The sequence below is a fragment of the Barbatula barbatula genome, assembly GCF_947034865.1.
Source record: "Barbatula barbatula genome assembly, chromosome: 20".
Taxonomy (NCBI): Eukaryota; Metazoa; Chordata; class Actinopteri; order Cypriniformes; family Nemacheilidae; genus Barbatula; species Barbatula barbatula.
In genome coordinates, this window is record NC_136783.1 from 4246505 (window position 1) to 4272985 (window position 26481).

A 26481-nucleotide genomic window follows, 5' to 3' on the forward strand; every position below is an offset into this window, starting at 1 on the left:
AGTCATTTACAAGCTTCTATATCTGATCGGTTTTCCCATTGGCCTGTTAAAACACATGCACCTGTTGAAGTTTCCTCTCAGATCTCAGCAGCTCAGCTCAACCTCCCCATGGGATCCGTCTGGCATGTGCCCTTCATCTGATGAACAGAAGTCAATACAGCTACACAAGCAATGACAATTCAGCACGGACGACTCACTATATGTGTAACTGCAACCAGTTTATAAAGTGGATCCACACAGGATTCTCAGCAATCTTTAATGATAGATCAGACAGGGGCAGGTTGTCACACTGAAAATTTAGTGTACAGTCAATACTCGATTCCCATTTTTGCACCTTAATATTATCATGTATCACTTCCACAATTGGCCAGAACAAAAACACAACCTGTTGACCCTATAACAAAGCATGCTGTCAAGATACATTTATTTTCATTGATCCATGCCAGCCCCTGGAACTGTAACGTTTTCTGTAGTCAAAATGATCAAATCTTCTAGGATATTCTTTGCACAGTCAACTTTCAGCTGCCAAATCCAAACGAATTGAACCCATCTTAATACTTGTGTCTTATCTCCTGAAATCTGCCCATATAGCCAGCTTGCTGTTAATGTTCAAGCCGTTGTTTCAGTGCCATTATACTGTACATGAATTGTTTTCAAGCATATAATCATTTATCTCGCGTGGGAACTGGAAAAGCAGTAAGTTGGTTCTTCTGGTATACTATTTAGGCTTTTAGGTAATGTCTCACTTTCTCCTGTTTGGACTATACATATAATATGTGCAATATGAGCCAATTCCTTAAGCTTGCGTAGAGCTCAGGGCTTAAAAGCTTACGGTACAGTGAAAAAAAGTTCAGAGCCTGACTATCCGGTGCTCACTGGGTGATCAAAAGTTAAAGGAATAGTTCACCCCAAAAATGCCTTTCCAAACCTTTATGATTTTCTTTCTTTGGCAGAACACTAAGAAAATATATTTTGAAGATTGTTGATACAATTGATACAACGTTGACCCTTATTGACTTCCATTGTATGGACACAAAAATTGTATTTCTCAAAATATCTTCTTTCACAGAACAAAGAGTCAAATGCAGATTTTAAAAAGACATAACAGTAAATAAATGATGACACGATTTATGACAAAATTGTCATTTTGGGTGATCTCTTTAACACACATGGGTAAAAAGTAAACAAATTTCAAAACTTCACATTCACCTGTATTTATCTAAACGCTGAAAAGCGTAAATTCTGCCTCTCTATCGCCATCCCTGTTTGAAAGATAAAAGTTAAAAAACAATTTCTGACCTGAAATCTTACCCAAAATGATGAATCATTACAACGTTATAAACGCATGTGTTAAGTTTTGCTACGGGGATGGTCTTCAGCACTGTTACGTACTCAGCAACTAATATTTGCTTGCTTTTAAAGGTGAAAGATTGCCTTTTATTGTTAAACTATGATGAAACTGCCTGACATAATTTACAACCATAAATTGAACCGCATATTTTATCGGACACATTTTTGACATCTGGGATGGGTACATGAAATTTGCATGCAGAAAGGACCCTTCCACAACAAGTAAACAGTGTCGCACATGTTGGTAATGGCGTAAGACTGAGGATGCAAACACGGGCAAGCATTGTGTCCTAGTTCCAGTGAGAGAATGACAGCTGCAAGAGCAAACAGACAGGAAGGGGGAGGAGACACTGGGAGGGACCATGACCAGCCAGCGAGCTAATATCCAAAGCCCACCCTGCCCCCCGCATTACACTCCCGAGGGAAAGAAACAGGAGAAATGAGGCTGATAGGAAGTCAACAGCTGCAACTCTCAAACACTTCAGCCACAACCTCTCGGTTCCCATCCAGCCGTGCACCTGGATTAGACCAGATAGACAGACACATTGTAATTACATGATTCAATTTGTCTGAGATTCTGTATGCAAAAGCTCACAATATGTGCATTGATATTCATCTCATTCATGCATACTGACACAGCCATGGATGAGCTGCTACTATGACTTTATTACACAGATAAACAAACAATGGCATCTAAAATGTTTAATGTCAGTGCAATGTATTACTATAATTGTATGTACGGAAGACTGATCCTTTTCTTTTCCCCAAAAAATAAAGAGCAAACACATACAGCAGGTTACCCAGCTAACCGTCATTGCAAACCAAACCAAACAATACAATAAAAACAAACAAACAAAATACATACTTTCATTTTCAACATTATAAAACTTTTGGCCATATACAAAACACTCATTGTATGTGTATAATTTTGTGCAGTTTATGTTTCTGACAGTATGATCACTGTAGTGTGCTGAGTGTTCGGAGTATTGCTATTTGTGAAATGTAAAAATGTAAAAGAAAATGTAAACTGTATATACAAATCAAAGTTCTCCATTCCTGAAGTCTATTAACAGAAAACGTTCATTAACTAAGAAATTAGTGTAAATTTGAGTAACAAATACTTTACAATTTTTTATCTTGTCATAATGCATAATTTCAAACTAAATCCCTATTTCCACAACCTCTTTATGACAGACACAGACAAATATTGTAACATTGTTACGGCCATAATTGTTTCTGTTTTAACATTGATTGGTAAGTTGAAAATCCTCTTCGATTTGTTTCCCTTTCTCATCGTCATTCAATCACAAGATATACTCAGCGAGGCATCAATCTAAGTGTTATGATCATCTGATATGCTCTGTAATCTCATTGTACAAAAGAAGACTCAGAAATGGAAACGCCTGATGACAATATGTGTGGTTTGACATCAGTAGTGGAGTGTGGAGTTTAGGGTAGATATAAAATGTCCAACCATCACTGAAGCATGGAGTTTCATTGTGATGAAAGTTCCAAACTTCTTTTCGTGTTCCAGTTTTCAATATTTCCTAAGACCCTGATGAGAAGGATTTCCAAATATTCTCTTTGGGCGATAGACTATCGGGCCCATGCAGAAAAATGTCCCAGGCATTTTAACCCACAACCCTTAAATTATCAAGTCCCTGAAAGTACAACGGTGAAGCGTATGTGCTTAGACACAAAGTAAAATTAGTTTGTGACCGGAAACTAACTTGACCACAAAGTAACAGAGACAGCGGTAAACATGCTTATTGACCTAGATAAGTGGAAATCATAACAACGTCAAGGGCAGAATAAGGTGGAATCAGCAAATGGACCGAAACAGATTTGACGGAAGACAAATTATGAAAAATACATATGCTGTAGTTGTAAAAATCACTCTTAACTCTTACTAGATTATTTTAAGTGCAGCTGAAACTTGTATTTGAAAAGGAAGACCTGCATACATACCCTGAAAATCCTCAATGATTGTCAAGTTGAGATTTGTTTTTATAAAAAGGACAATAAATGCCATATTTTATACAAAATGTCTGGTTCAGTGCTAGACCCAAACAGCTGTATTATAGTCAAACAGGGGATGGACTTTGTCCACAAGATCTGTTCGACTGTCAATATTCAGCTCAAGAAACTGACCCCTCTCTTCTGTCGGCTGAGGACAAGACTGTCCCTTTCCAATTTGTCCTCCTGTCCAGAATGGTAAGTAAAAGCCACCCCGGGACTTTGTCGCCTTCTTGGGTCTCTTGAAGAGTTCTGTATCTGGGTTGTGATCTGGTGACATCCAGCCGGGCTTCTCCTTCAGCAGTTTATCACGATCGGGTCGAACGCTACGCAAGAACTTCTTAAAGATGTTGGTGGTCAACGAGAACTTTTTACAGAGCTCTTGGGAGCGAGTGAGTCTGAGCGGGTGGGCTGGAGAATCGGGTCTGTTGAGATCCTTTTCAAGTTCGGGAAGATCCAACCAGTTGCCCACCAAATCAGCGAAGACGTTGTCTCCGAGCACAAGAGGCTGGCGATTGCGACTCTGACTCATGAGGGAGGACGTCCAATCACTGGAGTCATCCATATTGTCCTCGCCGTATTCACTGTCAAGCGTCGGTCCCTCTCGAGACAAGCTATACAGGATCCCCGGTAGGTCCACCTCATGGGCTGGAGGTGCCTGTTGCTTTGGTTCAGACAAATCCTGCTGGTTGCTGTGGTAGGTTACCGGCGGTTGGCCCAATTTTGGACCACAGTACTCCACTTGTGGGGCTGTGTAACCTGAGATCCGTCTAGGCAGAGGTGTGCTCTCGCTCTCCAGACTGGTCGACGAAGTCCCCAAGCTGTTGCAGTGGAGATGCGGTGATGGGTTTTGATCTTCTAAAATGAAGGTCCTGATAGTCTGGGGTGTCTGGTTGTCTGGATTGGGGATGTTGCTGGAACTTTGTACAGCTCCTTGAGTCAAACATCCAGTATTTCCTGAGATCTCTAGTTGCTCAAGGGCAGTTTGAACCTGAAGAAGTTTCAGTTCTTGCAGGGCTCCCATCATACTGTTCATCTGAGCATGTAGTCCATCACCGGCCTCCTTCATAGAGAGCTGAAAGCACAAGAAAACACATTTCAGTAAACATTACAGGACCAAAAACAGAAGACAAAGGTGCAGCGAATCAAACAGCAAAGGAGCACTGTTGTGTAGGGATGTGGTTCATAAATCTTTGAGGACCAAGTACCACCTTAACCGGTACTTTTGGAGATCTGTAAAAGGACTAGGGTTGAGTATCGTTTGAATTTTATCGATTCCGATTGACGATTCCACTTCTTATTGATTCCCATTTTCGATTCCACAGTTGAAGTAAACCACTTCAATATCAAACTGCATAGTCATTTAACCTGCTTATTGACTGTTTTGCAAATATATACAGTATATATATATATATATATATATATATATATATATATACTGTATATTTATGAGCACCGTTTTGTGCACATAAACATCGCTTATTGCTCCCTGAACTTTTTGTAAGTCGCTTTGGATAAAAACGTCTGCTCATTGACTAAATGTAAATGTAAACACATAGCAACCATGTTTTGTCTGATTTTTTTACTATTTGTATTACCATAGTTTAACTACATCATGGTTAAACTGTAGTTACTAAAATTAAACTATGGTTAATTTGTGGTAACTGTGCTTTACTGCAATGACTATAGTTAAACTATATAGTAAAAATCTAGTTAATTTCCTAAGGGCTTTTATTGAGATATCAGCAAATCAAATGTTAACACATGCACATTTTTGAAAATATGCACACAGGAATTGATAATAGTAATTAAAAATTCTTTATTTCAAGAATTTATTTCCTTACCTTCCGATCCCGAATAGCAATTGCTTTTCAATTCCCAACCCAAAAGGACCCTATTTTACTTTTGGAAAACTAAACATGAATTCTACATATACGTATATCATGGACAGTCTACCATTACATTAACATTTGTGCATTTGACACTATAGATTTGCACTAGAGGTACTTAGAATTTCCTTGTAAGATTTTCCTTTTTACTTTAGTGATACCATCATCCTTAACCTGACTGATGCTTTATCGGTCCAGTGTATGAAATTTAGTTGCATCTAGAGGTGAGGCTCACTCCACCCCACCCTTTCAAAGCTATTCGGTGGCTGACACAGGACTAAGATGTGGTCACGTTTTCACTTCATTATTGAAGGAGATGACATACTTATGAAACGCACTCTTTAGAGCAGTTTGTCCGTTTAGGGCTACTGTAGAAACAACATGGAGAATTCCATGCGTGGTCTATGGAGATAGAAATATCTCATTCTAAGGTAATAGAAACGTAACGCTTCATTATGTAAGATCTTTGAACACCTACTGTAGTTATGTATATAACATTGCATTTCTGACAATAGATCCTCCAAAATTACGCATTGAACCTCTAAACTGATATTCTGACAAACAAAATTGCATTTTGCCATTTCTGTCACTCCTCACTTTTGTGACACATGACAAATTGTGGAAGAGTCATTTATATAAATTAATAAAATATGTATATTTCTCAGCGTCTATCAGACAACATCTAGTAAAGCAAGAGCTGGGGGCTCCATATGGCCTGCGTCTCAGGGTGGAATGCACTCTTGGCAGCTGTGGACCGAGCCTGTCGCATTCCCACATGACACTGAAAGCTGCAGTCATGTGACCTCACCGTTTCCCCTTCTGGTGTAACAGTCCCAGAACAACAAACCTGACTCTTGCCCAGACATGTACTGTACACTGGCACAAACTGCTGGATGCAATTTGGTGAACGGATGCATTACAAGTTCTATTTAAAATACTTTGAACTGGGTATTTTTTGGGCAATTACGTCTCAGATGTTTGTCCAAAACTTCTCTTAGGATAAACATAAATAAAGAAAATAATCATAGCTCAGTACAAATGTTTGCAGTATCTGAATGTTAAATGCACACTGTGTAAAACAAAGTTTTGAGAAAAAAAAGTATATAATCCTGAAAAACAGAACTTCACAATAGGTAACAATCAATTTGCCACGTACAGATTTACAAATGATATCATTACTGATGCAGATCATCTGTCCTCTAAGCCTCTTCATAACCACACAAACATTAAGAGCTATCGTCTTACCTGGCATTAGCTTTCACGGAGGGGTTTCCCTGCCCTTTGCAACCCGAGTGCCTCTCTTCTCTCACTCCTCTCACCTTTCAAAAGGCATGCCCGCCACCCCACATTTATCTCTCTGCCAATGAGAGACCCACTGAAGCCCTGGCACCCAATCAGACGGGAATGGACTTTAATCCCTTACAGAGGGGCCGCTTTATTCAAGCGTGATCGATTGTCAAAGAACGGGCGAGAGCCGTAACAGCAGGGCCATATGTTTAAATGACAAATTTTCACTTACACTGGACATCATTTTGGGGTTCTTTGATAAGCCACATGACATGTGCACTGTTCTTCGAACTTTAAAAACACCCAGAACAAAAGTACCACGTAAGCATCACAACCCAAAATATAGGTTGTTATTCACAGAGAGACATTATCGCTTTTGACACACATAAGAACCTAACCAAGACTGCAAACTCTTAGATATGGTTTCCTTTAGTATCCCTGAGAAGCAATAACAACATACGCCACAACATGAGACAATAAACATTGACAGAACTTTATTTTTACATGAGCTGTTCCTTTAATAACATCCATCTGGTCGTTCCATTTCCGGCTTGTCTTTAATGTTACATGTACAGTATGTATCTTCTAGTCATTTGGGATAATGGGACATCTTTATGAGCCGTGCAACCACACATAATAACCATTTGCTTAGAAAGTCCCGAGGGTATTAACACATGAACGGTTTCCGTCTGCCATAACACCTCCAACAGGCTTTTAGAATGATTGCTCTTCAATAATTCAATGATTTTTTGTCTGCTGTACATGGAGGTTTGAGATCAACTTTATTTAAGATTTTTTAAATGCTTTCTAATCTGGATATTCTTAGGAGACATGGTTTTCAGGTTTTAACTGGCGCTATTGTAAGACTCGAACTGTTATTTCAACTTCATTTGCATTCCGAAACCTCAAATGTGCCTCACAAACAAAGGAATACATGTTGACTGAAAAGTTTCTCCAACCCATTCACTAAAAGACCATCTCATTTTCTAACAATTGTTCTATTAAAGAAAAGCACAGCTCATGAATCACAGGTTTATCTGACAGAAATTGAAAACGAATAAATTCAGATTTTGTTGACATATTGCATCATCTAACTAGATCTGGGTCGAACCCTTTAACCCAGCTCAGATGATATATTGTCAAATAAAATCCAAGGCTTGCATTTACATTAAAATCATGTATTAAAAGTTTTCTTTGCATGTTGTGTAGTTGTGCTTGGAGTATAAACTGAAGCTCAGCTTTGAGATGCATTTATGGAAGGCATGCACGAGTCATGACCCAAGAGAATGCCTGTAATCATAATTACAAGAGAGGATCAATAAATATTAATAACAGATAAAACTTCAGTCCATGTATGATTTTTCCTTTCAGTTTTTTCCACACTCCCTGATATGCTGTATTTTCGCCAAATAATTTAGTTTACTAAATATCTAAAAGCCATTTTGTACCATACACCTCATATGTTAATGGTTTAATTTAACCTGAGGGGGCATTAAAAGCAAATCTTATGCAAATATGGACGTCACTTTTGGCCAGTAGGCTACGTTTATTCTTCAGAACATTATGATAATGATGCTTTTGTTGCTAAGACTGCTATTGCTTATATTCCTAAAGCCTTTTACCGCAATTTTCCCACAAAATGTCAAACTATAATTGGCAGTACCACCACAAACTCCTGGCTTAGATAAAAGCATCCTTGTTTACCGTCATGCAGGGCCTTAACCACGGCCGCGTTCTGTACCCTCTGGATGTTTGCTTTTCACAGCTCATGCGCGTCAGTGTTCTGAGAAAATCTGACTTAAAGTGTTAATATATAGACGGAACACTTCATTAAACTCCAAACAGGCCTCCAGAGACACACTAACTGAGATCTGAATGTTAGCCAGTGGGTAGGAAAATGCATCAAAAGCAGGCTTACAAGAAACACACATTTACTAGCAAATCGGACCAGCGTTTTGGGAGTAGATAGTATCTTTCCTCAAGATACCTCAAATCATTATTTACTCAACCTCACGTCAAAACCATATATTCATATCTTCTCTTTGACAACTTTATAAAAATAGTTTCTGAAGTTTTGTGTTTGGATCATACAATTTTTTTGCCTAAAAAATACTTTATTTGCTGATAATTTCCCCCTTCACGACAATGTTCAGGTAAAAATTAATCTAGGGATTGTGTAGATTTGATATTGTAGTCACCTATTCCGCAGTCATTCATAAAGTAAATAAAGAATTTTCATTTCTTAGTTTAATTTCCACATCTTTAGAAGAAGAAAACTGTATAAAAATAGTAGTTTTTTTCATCTAAATAAAAACAATTACTCAATAAAGCAACAGATCTTATCTGTAAATATCAAAATTTGGCTCAACAAATATGTATCTGGGCATTTGGAAGATATCTCTTGGAACTTTAATTGAACACACCCGATATATAATTATGATCTCAATAGGAACATTTGATAACATTTTCTTTAATCTTAAGTTTTAAGGCGAAAAAACGCTTTTTATACTATTGACACGCAGCATCTCAAAATAAAGTCCCTCAGATGCACGACAGAGAGAGAAGGTCTTGTGTGCAGACGTGCTTGATACAACCATACAAATGTTTGCAAACATAATACAATGCAGGCATTATAGCACACATGCATAATATACATATGCATGAATGCAAATAAAAATGTCTTTCATCAGGTCTTAAAGACACACAACCAACCCACGTGTAGATCTCAAAACATCCAAACAACTTTGACCAAGATCATTTATAAGAGACTCTGTGGGGTCACAGTCCTTTATCCTAGAATAGACTCTTTCAAGCAGTGCATTCTGGGAACAGGAAGTGATGCAGCAGAGAGGATCAAACTTTGTGACTAGTTAATTTCATTCCCAGCAGTGCCATTAAATATGAATGCAGTGCTGTGTAGCGCAGGAGTAGTAATGCCATCTAGGATACAGAGAGTGTCTCTGTGGCCTCTGTGTGTGTGTGTCAGTTCAGATGTCTACACATGAGACCTCGACATAGTGAGTCTCTCTAATCGACAGTTTCCTGTCAGGGCTCTTGTATTTCGACATGGGTGCGTACTGCACCTCGGACCAGCCTGATACACACATTTGTAAACGTGTAAATACAGTGGAACAATTGACAATTGCCCAGCCAGAAATAGGCAACGTGTCTTGCCAAAAGGCTCAGTGAGTTTGGGAGGGTTTGCACAGGTGCGTTACACTGTTCAACACAGAAAGTAGGGGTCTCAAGACACAAGTTTCACATTCACACATTCAATTTTGTCTACATGAATGTGTGGCAACACACTTTTCATCTACACGCTATTTTTTGCCATTTTTACCGAAATGTATGTTCAGTTGCCCAAAAATAGGCAATACTTGTAATGTGTATCCAATTAACCTCCTTTAGAGGTTTGTTTTCCCACCATGTGACATATCATATAATTCAATTACAACTGAAGAGTTTGGTTCCAAAATGAGACACAAAAAAAATCAACTTCAGTTGGTTTGTTTTGATTTAAGCCATAATAACTCAAAAAATACAGCTAGCTAAAACAATAAAACACAATTAAAACATGATAACTTAATAAAAAACATGATTTTTGAAATAAATAAAAAACTGAGTTATCTGATTCTGGACCCAAACTCTTCAATTGTTAGTTAGTTGTAGTTACGCCATTGCAGATCACTTGCACTGCTCCACAAACATCACTTGAAAAGATATTAGATGATCCATATAAACCTGCTTTCTCATGCAATGCCCCATATAACCAACAAACTGTCAAAACCTTCAAACAAAATCAATTTACAAACATTAACATGCGGATAAGATAAAGGCGTTACCATTTGACCCAGATAGATGATATCAAATGCAGGAGACACAGAGTTCTATATATAGGTTCTTGTGGCAGATTTTACATAACAGAATAAATACGATTCTGTAATTTAGAATATGTATCGTTAACTTTATTAACCTGCCTGGTGCTTACATCACTTTCACCACTAAAACACGTCATGATATTGAGCTTTAGCCTGCCATATATTATAATTGTTCTACATGTGAGCTCAATTGCATTGGATTGATTTAAATGAAGGACACTGATCTCTCAATTAAACATTTAAAACTATTCCTCAATCCAAAAAAGCTCAGCAAATCTCAGCATCGAAAAAAGTAAGTACTCATTCATTTTAATCTATCTGTTTTCCATCTGAGGATTCTTTTGGATGCAAATCTGTCAGATAAGCTTCACACCAAAATAGAAAGAGCAACTGATCTGTCCAAAACCACGCACAACAGTTGCTTTCAAATCACTTTCATATGAGTTTGGACGCGGAATCAGCAATCTGCAACACTGATGCACACTATCAGCACTAGGATCACCCGCGTCAGCCCTGCAGCTGCCACCAGGGCCCGGGACAATTTTAGCCGAGGGGAAGGAAGGGCTGATTCAAGAATGAATGACCTGAGATCTGCTCCATTCTTCTGCTCGAATAGAACAAACGTACAGCTTCTGAAAAACCTCCACCTCAGTTTTCACAAAACATGGACATGTCCTAAAAGATTCAACTGCTCCCGAATGTTTATTTAAAGCATTAAAGTTCACCCAAAAATGAAAATGATGTCATCCTTTACGCACACTTTTGTCATTTCAAACCTGTATGACATTCTTTCTTGAGCAGAACACAAAACAAGATATTTAGAAGAATGTTGTTAACTTGTCCCCATTCACTTGCATTGGTTTTGCGTCCATACAGTCGAGGTGATGAATGAGTGCTGTTCGGTTAACTACTTTCTTCAAAATATCTTCTTGAAATGTCTATATATTGAATCTTTAAGGACAAAACTGAGGTGGAGGCTTTTATAAGCTTTACGTTAGTTCTATTCAAGCAGAAAAACCAGAAGGTAACGGAGGCAATGCAATATTGTGAATATAATCATAGTTGAAGAGCACAAAAGCCTCCAGTGCCAAGATAATATTTATAATATATCAGTTTTGAGTTCCTTTACATCATTACATAACAATACAGATCTTGTGCAGTACACAAAGGTTTAATAATAAGTCTAGTTTATCCAACTAAATCTAACCAAAGGTTTTCAGCAACAGTATGAAACAATTGGCGATACTGGTCATTGCTTTATCCATCAACATTCATCAGCTCCTAAAATAGCCAAAGAACCACACCAGGCCAGGGTTCACCTTTTTTCATGACCTCTCAATGCCACACACACACAATGACCCTTCTGACCCCCAGTCGAGTTCACACTTGTGTCTGACTGACAATGTTCCATTAACAGCTCATTACTGTTGGCATCTCGGCAGGTGAATGTATCTTTCTAGACATCAGCATTATGTAACATGTAAGATTACATATCCAATACATCAAAATTATCTAATACATTTCAGTTTTACAATGTAGCCCAATGCTGTACATTTATTATCTTGACCTTCTTCCAGATCTTCAATCTACTTCCGATGTGGATGCATTTGCTTGTCCCTCCCATCAAATGTTTGCTTTTAGTATATATACTATATATGTTTTTTAGAAAATATGTGCATTTTATATGGAATAATTATCAATTAAAAGCATGAAACTAGATTTTGAGCCAATGTAAATCTTATGAAGCATTGCATTATTTAGTTATAGGGTTGTTTTGATAGGAAACATTTAAAGCCCACCTAACTACACAATTTAGGCCGAATAATAGAGTGAACAAGTGGTCGTATCTTCAGGAATTAAAAAATATTGAAATACAATCTTATCTGCAAAAGATATGTTGTTCTATCAAAACATTACTACAAATGTTATAAGTGGATTAAAGAAAAGAAAAGCAAATAATAAAAAGAAAGTATGATATTCCACTCTAAGATTATTAAAAAAAGGTCCACCATAGTGTTTAAATTATACTTTTTTATTAGACCTTTTCTTGCGTGTTGCCATGAAATCTCTTTGCCCAAATGGCAGCAGACAGGCATGTGGCGTCTCTGGCACGGACACCAGATCTAAAGCCACACAGACAGTCTGTGCTGAACAGGGGGTTGTGTGTTCTCATCTATTTACATATGTGACCATGCGCGAGCTTCATATCAACCCCTGTCTGTGTAAGCACACTGGGGTTCAACAGTCATGTCACACCACGGCTCTGATCTCAGGCCATTTGACAGACGTGTGGCTAATTTGGCTATCCAGAAGCCCCGGACACCGTGTGTTGAGCCGAGAGCCGTGTCTGGAGGCCTGAGGCTAAAGCCGCTACCTCCTGTTTGAAGACTGATCCAGAAAATGTTGAAAAGTGTTTACTGCTTTCAGAAAGAATCCTTTAAATCACAGCCAAAGGATTCGTCACACAGTTTTTAATCAGCAATTCCATCCTGACAACTGCAGCGGGAAATCTATGTCTATTTATTCATCATTTCGTGAGCAAATTTACATATGAACAACGAGAAGGGAATTTACATTTTGTCATTTAGCAGACGATTTTATCCAAAGTGACTTACAAAGACTTCGAGGAGCAATAAGCGATATATCATAAAAGAGCAATAGTACATTAGGTGCTAATACAAAGTTACTAGGGATACCATGTAATATGCGCATTTAAAGTAAACTCGGTACGACATGTAATAAAGCTCAACATGTCAGACGCGTTTCATGACTAACTCCATATGAAGTCAACGCTACAGGCCAAGTATGCATACAAATTCCTTGAGAAAGGATTTGCATTACTTTTAAAGATCACAGATACATAATAGGTCTTTGTAGAACCGCCAAGAACTCACACATCTGATGTAAAATGAGAAGATCAAAGCCGAGAGTCAACAGAAATCACACCTGCACATACCAACAATCTGATGACACAGAAACCCTGTGGGATCTGCATGTGTGGACTGAGTTTTGAAGCCTGAGTGAAATGCGTGAAAACATTTGGTCACACAACCTGAACACAATGAAACCCACGAGAAAGAAAGATCAGAGGTGGGTTATCCAGTTATTTCTTCAAGATCCATGAGATCAAATGGAGAGCGAACTTTGGATACTTTTGTCTTTTCGTATGTCAATGAGACTGAGCTCAGATATGTCAAGTCTGCAATCAAAAGTCAATATCATTGAAGAACTCGATTGAACTCCAAACATTTCTCATCAAATTTACACAAATCCAGATTTTACCCCTACACTCATTTTACACCCCCATACTGTGTACTGTATGTAGTTAAGCAATTGTATCGCGTGTTTCTGTTCTATTGATACAGTGATTCAATGATATTGAACATCTGGGCAATAACACTGGGAAGTGAAGTGACTTCAGTTATATCTCTGTAGTCTCTCTAGATATTTTGATGTCTATAAAGTCCTGATGAATGGGTTATTGTAATATTACAAGTCTTATTAGCATTTGAAACTACAAGCATGAAGCATATAACATGAATAGAACCAGTGTAAGTAAATCTTTATGGCTTTACATGTATAAGTTGTAAACATCTGAAACGAGGCACACTCGATGAATCATTGAAGGACGTAGCCAATGAATGTTTTTAACATTTTAAAGATTTCAAAATTCACTAAAGTGAATTAACCTATATGCAAATCTTTCCAATCTTTATCATTAATAATAACTGAAAAATCCTCATAATAATCCAGATCGATCAACAGTAATCAACACAGCCACAGTTACTGATCCTTAAATACACGCGCTTCATGGACCACAATGGATGTGTTGATACAGTATTACATACCAGTTCTTGTCTTAACCTCCTCAGAGAAGTGTCCATGCTTCTGCGAGTTCGATCCATGTCTGCAGTCTGCATAAAATAAATAAGTCAATCGATCAGTTTTCAGTTGACGGGTTTTAGCGTTTCTTCTTTTATTGCTCTCATCCTTGGAGATGCGCAATAAGTGTTCCGGACTGTCTGATCTCCAGCCGAGAGCGAGCCAAAGCGCCACCGAAAGAACAGATATCTAAAAGTTATCTGAGCAAACAGACACTCAGATTGATTTAAATAATATTCATGGTCATCTTTGTTCTGTCGATGTCCAGGCTGCGCGTCCTCTGTGCGCTCCACATGCGCCTTACAGGCTGATCACATAACACAGACGCGCAGTCAGCAAACAGCAGTTTCGATTTATGACTCTGAACGTTGGGCATGTTTGGGGAGTCGTGTGGCTGATCTGTTAATGTATGATATGACGATGTTCACTGCATTAGATGAATTAGAAATGAATTTTGGCTAGGTTGGGACACATGCATTCTTAATAATGACAATTGCCCACGTGAATAATATTAGTCACGCAAACTATAAACTAAACATACATAAGGGACGCGTAGTACTACAGCTCCCAAGACGATATACTGTATGCTGGCCACTTAGCTAATTTTCCTCCAACTTCTTATAAAAATCGTTTACAATACATTTCTTGGGGAAACCAAATATGTCTGTTCTAAGCATTTTTTTAAGGAACGAGATCCAAGTGCAACCAACAACTCACTCCACCCTTCCCCTTCGAAGCACTACAGTGGCTGACACAGAACTAATGTGTCGTCACGTTTTCACTTCTTTGCCGATTTCGTATTTACGAAACGCCTACTAAAAATTTTGTCCGTTCAGGGCTACTGTAGAAACAACATGGCAATTGCATGAGAGAGGACCCGCGCTGTATGTAGGCTATATAGAAATAGCGCATTCTAAGGTAATAAATACATAATACTTCATTATGTAAGGTCTTTGTGCACCCCTGAACACGTAGTTATGTATATTATATTGCATTTCTGTCAATAAATACAAAGAACTACACGCTTTCAATCAAAAAGACAAAATACGTGTTAAGGAAATGAAATGAACCGATACATTTCCAGAATCAGCTTTTATATCAATATGTTTATATATTGTATATTTGATTTTAGTTCAATGGATAATGAACTTGCTGTTGAAATTGAGTTTCAGGTTAAATCTTTGACTTGAGATCATCAGCTATCACTGGAACCCAGGGAAACATTTCCCAATTTGCCCTCATTTCATTTGTATCACAAATTTTACAGTGTGTTCATTTTAGATTTCTAACAACTTCATACAGGTCGAATCGAGTCATATACCAGAAATCAAACTTCTGGTACCCATTTTACTTAATATGAATTCTCGAGGAAAATGCTCCAGTTCTCAGGACTCGTATACAATTGAACAGTGGGATCAACTTAAATAAATGAGTCCGATTGGTAACACCTAAAAAATTAAGTTGGTCCAATGTAAATTTCCTATAGAAAAGTCACCATCACAGTGATCAGTGTTTCCTTGAGTTAGGCTCTTTACCCTTGACTTGCATTGGCACATTTGTTGTCCACTTTGTGTTTTTAAAGTATATTTGTTATAGCACTGCAAATGAGAATTTTAATGAATAGTGTTGGTTGTTAAAATATCCATCATCCTGTAGTTTGATTCACTGATCTCATCTAGATTACATGCTGAAAGAAGATTATAGTGGAAGGTAATTTGCTTGCAGATTGATGTCTAGAGTGATTTGTGAATACTGGATGGCAATAAAATCACAAGCTTCAGAAGAGTTTAGATGGGCACCGACATAACGAATCAGCGTATGAAACTCAACAATGGTGACAATCAACAGACTAATTCAGATCAAATGCATGCTGGGAATCATGAATGAGTTTTGTATTATGATGTTACCCAGCATGCATTGCGGCGTGAAGCTTTTGTTTGTTGATGTCACCATTGTTGAGATCCATACACTGATACCTGATGAATGTGTGTGTCTAACTCAACTGAATGTTTTATAAGGTTTATATTCAACCAGCGAGAACCTCTCATTTCATTGCCATAACAAATGTACTCTAAACCAAACAGTTACAGCACCCCAAAAAATCTAACATATAAAGCTCAAGGAAACACTGATCACCGTGATGGTGAGTTTTCTTAGCTAGGAAATTTAAGTTGAACCAACTTCAGTTTTCTAAGTGTTACCAATTGAATTAATTTTTTAAGTTGTTACAACGGATCATTTATTACACTTTTGTTAGCTGCGAAATTTAAATTGGACCAATTCAACATTTCTTTACCTTCTTTACCGGATTTTTACAGTGCAGCATCTGTTTATTGTCCTGATTTCATTCAAACAAAGACTACAATCCTAATTTCCAGTTTTAGCACATGTTGGGATATCCCGGATGAGCAGAAGAGAGCAGATAGGGTTCAGATTCAGCCTCCTAAAGCTAAAAGTAAGACATGAATAAATCATGTGCAAAACAGTGCCTAGCACTTTGGGGAGATGGAGAGAGGTCGCTTCTGATGGCTGGCATTACTCTGCCCACACTCCTGTTGTCGAGTTATTTTAAGAGCTTTTTGTGTCATAATTTGGGTGCCTGATCAAAGATTCAACGAGCAGTGAGAAGAGAGACCTTAACCGTTGGGAATGGGTTTTCCATTTTGTGTTGCAAGAAAGTGCAAGATAAACTTGTTAATTTATTTGGAATATGATACCATTGAAGATGATTTAAAAAATCATATAAAATAAACGTCAGACATAACGGCTCATATAATATTTAGTTTCCAAACCTTAATTTGTTCGCTATTCACTAAAAGAACCACATGTTATAACTAAGTCAAAACAACAAGCTTTTAGTGTAAATCCCTGACCGGATCCTCTTCCTGTTCTGCAGCTGTCCGCATGTGCTCACTTCCTTTCAGCTGCCAGTGCAACCAACCCAACAGGACCAAACTACCCTGACAAGAGAAAACACTTTTTGTGCTGATGTAGAACCTGTCCCTCCCAGGCAAATCCTATAACCTACAATGAGAAAGCAAGTTATAAACAGTTCAGTTCAGTCACAGTACACCAAAAAGAAAAAGAAACATCTGAGACCACACAGCTAAACTGTGTCAGTGTCTCACACGAATATTTCCATGCTTCTTTTATTAGATACATTTTCCGGTATGTGATTTACACTGTACACAATAAGCTACTGTAGCCTTAACAATACAACATCTGAAAATGTGATCTATATGGCAGAATGAAACTGATCTACGGAGGTACAGTAAAGCAGAACCCAAAGGCACAGACATGACACGTGAATGCAGAGCCATAAAACAGTAGACGGGACAAATTAGGCTGCATGTAATTACCACTTACATGAAACTCAAGGAGCAGCAAAGCACTGTGGGAAATAAAACGTTCACGAATAAAGGAAAGTGCTATTCTTTTGTAAGAGGATGAGAATGAATAGAATATACAGAAGAAGAATTTGAAGCATGACCGAGTTCCTGAGGGGAACCTCTTCAAAAAAGTCCAGTCAACCATTAAAACCCAACTTTATTCGTTGGCATTGGCGTCTATTAAGGATGTATTCATTCATGTGGGTCAGTTCAACATAAAAAAGTAAAGCCAAATTGTCTTAGGGATGCAAAAATCTTTTCAAGAAATTATGTTTTTAGAATAAAAAACACTCGACTATGACACTTATTTATGTTTAATACGCTCAAAAATATGGTGTTAAGGGTTAGATTAGGTTCATTCTCTCCATTTCATGTAACAATGTGCTGTCCAACCAACAATTCAGCATTTCCTAAAGCTTGTATCACTGTAGGTGAAAGTTACTTGAACGTTGCAACTTTGAATCACATTCAGATGATTTATTTTTGTAATGTGTAACAATGAAAGACCTTACATTGTTTTGCATCTCTGAGCTGCTGTCTGCTAACTGACAGATGTTGTTAATACTGTTGTGATGTTATCTGCAGGAAATGAAGCTGTCAGACAGATCTGGCAGGTGAACTCAGTTGACAGCGTAAGGAGAATCTATGGGAAACGACTGACTAAAGTTAATTCAGTCCAAATGAAAGAATAAGCAGATCAGGTGCAGTGTCTGTTAATACATGTGCAGCACATTTAGGAAACATTACATCTGGGAAAAACAGAAAACTGTGAATCAGTGCAAGAATACATTTATCAAAAAGATTGCTTTATGGATATTCAACATTGAAATAGTCAGATGTATCTAATGAAATATTTTATTATGATTCTAAAGAGATTAATCATAATCAGAATGGAGCTGCGTTTATAATTTTTTCACGTTTTTAATTCAAGTATAGTGCCATCTAGCGTTGAAAGTATAACATTAAAACTCATTTTGTCTCATTACACGAGAACTGCATTGGAATGTTTCACTACTTTCACTAGAACTGTTTTATTTTTTTATTCAACATTCTTTTCAGTTTCAACACAAACAAAACTTCAAAAAGTTTTAATGACTTTTAAAGCCAGTTTGGTTTGTCTTATTCGTTTAAGGCTGCATTTGTTTTTGCGCTTGAATATCAGTTTCATCATTGTAGTGTTTTATATGGAAGGTGAATCCTGCCAAATTTAAATAAATAAACTAAACGACGAAAATGACAACCAGATTAACAATTTCATTACGCACAACTGCGCGCACAATGTGTGCCGAAATGAAAATATAAAAAAAGTTAAACACACCTAACACCTAATACAGCTCAAAGCGAACATGGCGGTGGATTCTGTGCTGATCGCTTTGGTGATGTACAGTGTGAATGGAGACGATCGCGGATATGACGTTTCTGTGGGCGTTCCCGGCCACCACACCCACTGATCAACATGTAATTTGCATGCAGGTTGACCTTGAAAATGAAGATGAAAATGAAATAAAAGAGAAATTGAAATGAAAACTTAACGTTAAATTTTGTCAGTATGATTTTGTTCAAATGTTTTTGCGATTTCTTTTTCACATTTGCCTTTTAAATTTCATATTAGCAGTCTTGCCTCGAGATTTTAGTGAAAATGAATTGAAAACTTTTTCAATTTGACAGGGACAACCCATTGTCAGTGTCAAAATGAAAATAGATATCAAATCTTTTCATTTTATATTTCATTTCGGCACATATTGAAATTGTTCATCTGGTTTTCATTTTCATCGTTTCATTTATTTATTTAATTTTGGCAGGATTCGCCTTCCGTAGTTTTAATCATAAATAAACATCAGAAATATTTTAATTTGTATAAGCGAAAATAAAACAGATAAAATGTACTGTACTGTATGTTATACATTGAATGAAAAGTTGCTTTGAAAGTGCCTAGTGCAAAATGTGTGTATTAACTAATAATAAATATTAATATCTAAAAACATCTTTAAATATAAAATATGGCCAATCCTCCATGTAGGATTTGAAATAATATTCTACGCATAACACCATCCATAAATGATAGTGTATTTCTATTGTAATTTCAGGGACCTAGGAAACTGGGTGTTGGTGTGTTGGCAGAGGTTAGGTTTATGTTAACAGTTGACATTTGATTTGTTATTTATACTTTGTGTCCAATAATGTATTCCAGCAGCAAACATCAGGTCAACATGACATGTGACGTAGTGATTGATATGTGTTGTCACTTTGCTGCTGTGATTGATGACTGAATCTGTTAAACTGTTAAATAAAGAACTTGCATCGCCCTTTATGATTGTGTGTTGATAGACGCAATTATGCTGCTGGGACACACATTTTCTTCCTACAAGAAAATGTAAATTAGTCTTTTTGTGGCGATAAAAATTCTGTTTTCTTTTCTCAAGTGACCTGTTCACTTTGAACCGGTTTATAAAACATGCCAAAAAAGTCAATTTGCAGATGTGTGTTTCCTTAACAGTTGAATAAAAAGGAATTGCATTATCTGTGTCATAATTGTATTGGAGTGATCTGTTCATTGCTATTCACAATCTCACCACTAGATGCAGCTGCATCACACCGGACCTTTAATTCTACGAGCAATACATTTCTTTCGCTCCAGCTATGAAAAAGCAATATTTCATTTGTTGTAGAAACAATTGGACATTCATTTTTGGTTGCAGTTTGAAGCTTTTATCAGATCCTTTGAAGAAATCACAAGACAAAGTCATAAATTAGAAACAACAACTTACATAATATACACAACAGACATCAAAACAGATGTAACACAACTGATAAACAGGCAAAAGAAGGAACTATGAGGATTGATTTATGGCAAGGAAAAGACTTACAAACACAACTTTGATCTATCCTTTCTGTTTTCCTGCTGTATTGAGAACAGACAAATTCAGATATCTAAAGATATTTCCCATTTAAAAGGCAACCGTAATACAGACCCCCCCCAAAAGAAGCAAACATGACTATAAACTTAAACAAATTTAAAAGTAAACACACAATGGCCTCAACCAAATGTTCCACTTCCTGGTTGGCGATGTCATCATCTCACAGAATAACACTGCCTTCACATGCTCTCGGAATAACCGGAAGTTATCGTTTCCCACTGGTTGGGTGGCATTAACTGCTTAGACTAGTCTTACAAGTGAGTCATCCCTTTTTATTTCTCCAAGACTGGTCATAACTTCTTAAAAAGTCATTTTCATAAAAAGGTAGATTGGCCTAACTGAAATCTGAAAAATCATGAAGGCGGAATAATCACATTTCAGAGAGCATGTGAAGGTGTAGCAAGAACCAACTCCACAGGGTAGAACATAGATGAGGTTTGCAACCCTGTTTCCAGAAAGAAATAGAAAAAATACTTGAGTCAAACAGGTAATACAGTACATATAACGTGACTGGATAACAATGAACTGACAAAAACAAGTTTAAAAATTTCCAGCTCAATAATCTCATATCTCTAAAGTGCTGTAAAGTGTATTACTGTTCATAAAAGCTGCAGGATCTGTTAAAATTGCAACATTAACATACTGAAATTAAGGGAGAGAGCGATTGAGAGGCTGTGCCAAAGAAAATAAGCCATTCAAATCACAGTTTTTCCATATTGAGCAAGAAAAACAACTGAAAGTGTGAAAAAAAACTGAACGAGAAAGATAAATGATAGAAATGAGAGGGAAGAATGGACATTAGGCTAGAACACATACTCTACACACATACACACACACAAAAACACAATCATTGAATTGATAGAAGAAATATTGTTGTGAATATCTGTCTTGCTTCTATATAGTTCATCTGGCTGACCGTGGTACATAAAAGGCCTTTTTCCAAACCTAGTGAGTGTCCTTGTCCACTGCCGTCTAAGGTAGCATCCTAATTATAACGGACTTAATACAATTGACTGTAGAAGTCAAGTTCCAGCGTTCCAATTGTGTCAAAGCTCTTGGGGGTACCCTAACCAGCCCGACAAAGAAAACGACAAAGCTGCCAGTACAAGAATCAATCACTTGATAGTGTGGATCACAGTTATTTCACCACATTACTTAATAATCCATTAAGAGAGATCCAAATTAGAGAGAGATTTAAAGTAACATGTTTTTTTATATTTATGGTTACATTATTCTTAATAGTTAAGATTATCCTTTTCTTTTCCTTTTTTATTTGTTTCCTTGCTCTTTGATTCTTGTTTTTTATATCATTGTAATGCAGTGCTATTTCCTTTTTTTGGAATATTAGTAAAGCGTCAAAGTCAGTAGTGGCAAACAAGCCAGTCACCGTATGCAGAAGCGTATGAGCGTTTTCAACGTGATTTATCTTCTGATAATCTAGATCAAGTATATGAAAATAATCCATATGAACCAATGCAGAATAAGAATTCCTTTGTGCGAAAGCAGAAGAGTAGCCTTCGTCGGAAGCTCATGTTTGCAGAAGGGAGCGCAAAATAATCTCTGGGGAATGCAAACGTTTACTGAGGGAAGAAAAATATTCTTGGGGAATCGCAAACGTTTTGCAAGGGAACACAATGTTCTCGGGGAAAATATTTCGGCACCCTTTCTACAACCTGTATGTCCCTTAAGTGGCTCAGTAACGCTTCGCATCCGTTTTGACAATGTAAGATAACATCACAAAGAAAGACTTGCCTATCAATATTATAGCAACTGTTGAGTTTTAAGATAAACGCTTTCAACATGAGAGGATCCGCATGCGGCCAGTGTCTCGCTGTGACATCTCTGTACATGACTTCATTGAACACTGTTTGGCGCGCTTGAGCATGCATAACATTTTTCTAGTAATTATGTTTTATGAAATGTGAGCAGTCTAGTTTTCAGTGGTCTAGTTTAAATGAAAAACCCAGAGACCCCCAAGTTCATTATTTTTTACCTCATGAGGGGTCCAGGACTGCTCCAGCCACCCCTCAATTTGAACTTTGAAATGTTGTAGATGAGTGATTTTTTTAATTAAAAACAAAAAAACAAGAGACTTCTTATAATTTGACCATTTGAATAATGAATAAAGTTTCCAGTTAATGTCATGCTCTAAAATATTTTATTGGGTTGAAAACGTTTGAATACCAATATAGAACTCGCGCTATGTGCATTGTACACATGTTTCATTAGAAATAAAAGAGGCGTCCACAACTGATTTCAAAAGAGTTTGCCAATAGTATGTTGCTAAACTAATGACATGAACAAAAACATGCATGAAACTCACATTATTAAGTAAAACAGTCCATTATGAAATTTTTTCCTTGTTATTTTCTATTGTTGAAAAAATACAATTAGCATTTTTCTTCAATCTCGATTTGCAATTCGTCAATTTATTTTTACGGAGCCCGTCACAAGGCACAAAGGAATGGCCTTATCCACGAAAGATCCTTGCGATGTTGCTGTTTTAACCAGAGTTCACTGCTGTCTACACAGGCAACTCACTTGGTTTGGGAACAGAGCCATATTTAAACTTACTAACGCAGATCTCCACGGGACCTTGTGAATATCACACAATATCAAATCACTTCGATTTACTTCGTAAAGACTGACGGACAACCAAACTGTAATGAAATGTTTTAACACAACATCACTTTCACTTGTTCACACAGTACCATTCTTTACCCAGTCACGTGATTTCTGCGCTAACATTTTGGTGTAAATACCGCCGCCCTTTCTTGGAAGTGAATTACCAACACTGAGACACATTTCTTCTCATGATAAAGTAACTTGTAAAACTGCACTGGCCTCTTTTCATACGGTTCTACCCTACGATGTCCAGTTGATCTGTTTGTGTCAGAAACCTCTGTCGTAACAGTTCTGCCACACGCTGTCATGCTAAAGTTCGGAGGGGTCACAGGGCGGACACCTTAACGATGTTCGAACTAACGGCGGTGCTGATGGTGGAGGGAGGGTTGGGTGGTCCGTGTCCGTCCCCATCGGAGGTCAGCAGGAGTGGTGAGGGCAGGCTGATGATGGCTGTGGTGATCTGTTGACCTCTATTGTTCAGTTGACTTGTCTCATTTGGGTTCAAGTTGAGGCTGGAACGGCTGGCAAAACAATAGATTATTGTCATTTTATTTCGAAAAACATCACCCAAAAATTCTGTCAATATTTTTCTTCTACAACATAAATAGGTAAACTTAAGAAAACATGCATGAAAATGATACTTTTAAACACTATGCATTTGACAATCACTAACCTTTTTTAACCTTTTTAATGCCACTCTCCAGTCTCCTAAATCTGCAGCACCCTCTAGTGTCCAAACATAAAAAATGACTAACTACATAATGTTTTGCTGACCTTGTGCCGTGGCAGGGCTTCTCCACACACTGAATGTCAATAGCGCTTAGCTCCTGCAGGCCTTGCGAGTGCGTATGCGTGTGTGTGGTGGACATGCTGGAATTGGGCAGCGGGATACTCTTGTGGGAGCGACGCGAGCAGCACGTGCCGGTGAAGCCCTCGTGACTGGAGAGAGATGGACTCCGGGATGGGAAACTCTGTAGAGCGTTCTCTGTACAGTTCTGCTCATACATCTGCTCATCTACAAACTCGTGGGCCTTCAGATAGGGAGAGACAGAGAATGGGGGGGAGAAAGATTTTATTTTTAACAAAGACTTTTAAAACAATCTTTCAGCGCTTACACATCACATCAAAATATATATTTTTTAATTGCTAAAAATAAAGTTTGTCATCAATAACAGAACATCTTCAAATATTAAAAGACAATCTATTGATTTATAATACAGAAAATCTATTAATAATCTTGACAACAAAAGGGACACTCCTGACCAACATCTGTATTCAACACAGCAATAAAAGCATTAACTGCAATAATACAATGTCAAATCCTCCACTGTAAATATCCAGTTGTTTTAGTTAATGGTGGCTTATAAAAAGATATCCAAGGAGTAACCACTTTTTTATTCAAAGCTTTCTAATTAAAATATTTGACACAAGCTCTATATATTTTCTTACCATTCACTTCCTTCAGCTCCATATATAAAAACAATTCTGAGTCCTAAACGGTTCCCGAAAGTTCATATAAATTTGGTAATATAAAAAACTTTGGAAATTCATCTTTCCCGTCAGGATAAATGTCATCAGCACAGTCTCTGAAATGTGTGTATGAATAGACTTTAAACCTTGTAAGACATTCCCAATAACTTGTGTTGATCTTAAACCCAAAACCGCTTCTATGAAATTTGGACCTTAGCATTGACAAAAACATCAGACATGGAAACACAACCATATGTTAAATTGAATCTAGCACCATAAACCAAAGGCTCTTGAAGAAGCCAGTTTAAGGACATTTTGTTGATTTCTCTTCACACATAAAAATATTAAAAATATGAAAAAGATTTGAATAAAAAAACAGGCAGTTTTCTAACATTGAGAATTGGATTCGTTAGAAACAACGTTTTGGCCAATTGAATCCACCAGTAGTCTTTAAAATAGTAGAGGCCCCCGGTCTCCAATTTCAGGTTCATGTCCTCTCCAAAAGCATTGTATGAACTGAATATGAAAGGTAGCTTTCCTGCTCTGTAGGTTTACAAATCCTTGACCACCTTCCTCCATTGGCAAATACAAGATACTATGAGTTATCCAATGCATTTTGTCCCAAAAGAAGTCTAAAAGCATTGATTGAATTCTTGTTTAACAGTATGTGGTACAACGTGTATTTAGGGTTGTTTATTGATATTTCAGAGTTTCGCATGTGACAGAGTTTCATGTTTCTTTTAAAGTTGATATCCATTCCACATTTAAATTATAGCAATTTACAGTTAAAATCATTTTGGAAAGTTTGGAGTGATCTTATAGTACTCATATGGACATGTCTTTGTATCAGGTTGAGGCAAATTGAGCGACGAATTCAAATTCAAAGGTACGTAATCAAAATTGAAGGATGAATCTTTAGCCAAAAATGATCTTCATTACCAAAAACATGTTTATACTGCAGGAGTCAGCTCAACAAAACTTCTGCCATGACACATTTCTTTCCATATGAGAGTGACCTCTACACTAATGCTCAAGGAAACGGAAATAGAAAATGATAAAATCTATAACAATTCAATTAATAAAAATACCAAAATTAAAACCTGGCTGTTTTCTGATAAAGAAAGGGTTCTTTTTAGCACCACTGAGGTTCTATATAGCAATTGTCAAGGCAGGGTTCTTTATGGAACCTTATAAAATGGGTTCTATAACACCAAAAATGGTTCTGTTATTGTTACAAGCCGAAGAACCTTTTTTGGTACTATTTAGAACCACTTTTCTTAAAAGTTTACAGTTCTGTTGTTGTGATACCTTTACACAGTTTTATGCAAATAAGACAAAGCAGTTCTTTTTCAAATAAAGAGCCTCTCCATCAGGAGTATTCATTTAAAGTTCCAATAGGTCCGGTCTTTTTATCTTCTTCCAAACGGAGAACTAGGTTCATTCACAGAACTAGGTTACCTTATGTAACCCATTGTTCTATTTTATTTCAGTCAACACGCCACAGTTAAGTCCACTGTGTACCAGATAAGGTCAGGAGGGGAGAAAACCCAAGTGGGGCAACAAACTCAATGAAACATTTTCATGCTTAACAGAACATTTATTTGTTTTCCCAGTCATTCAAGGTGTCCAGTACCCTGATATTATTTACATTTACACAGTTAAATCAGAGGGTGTTCAGCACCTTGATATTATTTACATAGATAACTGAGTTCTGCTGTTTGCACAGTCAATGAGACCGCCGTAGCAACATTCGAGACGATAGAATTTTGCAAATGTC

At 37.2% G+C, this 26481-nt stretch overlaps 2 protein-coding genes across 3 annotated transcripts in view; both read right to left on the reverse strand.

Moving 5' to 3' along the window:
* Positions 1 to 1997: 1997 nt before the first annotated feature.
* On the reverse strand, positions 1998 to 14630 carry LOC306909131 (PAK4-inhibitor INKA2-like). 2 transcript variants are annotated; one of them, XM_079482540.1, is made up of 2 exons: positions 14269 to 14630; positions 1998 to 4441 (listed from the first exon to the last, which is right to left on the reverse strand). In XM_079482540.1, exons 1-2 carry the CDS (start codon positions 14338 to 14340, stop codon positions 3410 to 3412), a joined length of 1104 nt encoding a protein of 367 aa, XP_079338666.1. In that variant the 5' UTR covers positions 14341 to 14630; the 3' UTR covers positions 1998 to 3409. The 2 variants fall into 2 exon arrangements, with proteins under 2 accessions (XP_079338666.1, XP_079338667.1); XM_079482541.1 differs by lacking the exon at positions 14269 to 14630 and adding an exon at positions 6501 to 6563.
* A 5758-nt stretch (positions 14631 to 20388) lies between these two features.
* Positions 20389 to 26481, reverse strand: part of LOC306909866 (A-type voltage-gated potassium channel KCND3-like) — a gene marked incomplete at its 5' end in the record, with an annotated part of 98726 nt that continues 92633 nt past the window's right edge. The window contains 2 exons of the mRNA XM_079483958.1: positions 20389 to 23755; positions 24009 to 24265. Coding sequence (XP_079340084.1) covers positions 23560 to 23755; positions 24009 to 24265 — 453 coding nt within the window. The 3' untranslated portion in view covers positions 20389 to 23559. The remainder of the gene's footprint in view (positions 23756 to 24008; positions 24266 to 26481) is intronic.

Coding starts and splice junctions, on each gene's coding strand:
- LOC306909131 (XM_079482540.1), bottom strand. CDS start 14,340: ATGCAGACTGCAGACATGGATCGAACTCGCAGAAGCATGGACACTTCT. Junction 4,442..14,268: donor GGAGGTTAAGACAAGAACTG/GTATGTAATACT, acceptor TTGTGCTTTCAG/CTCTCTATGAAGGAGGCCGG.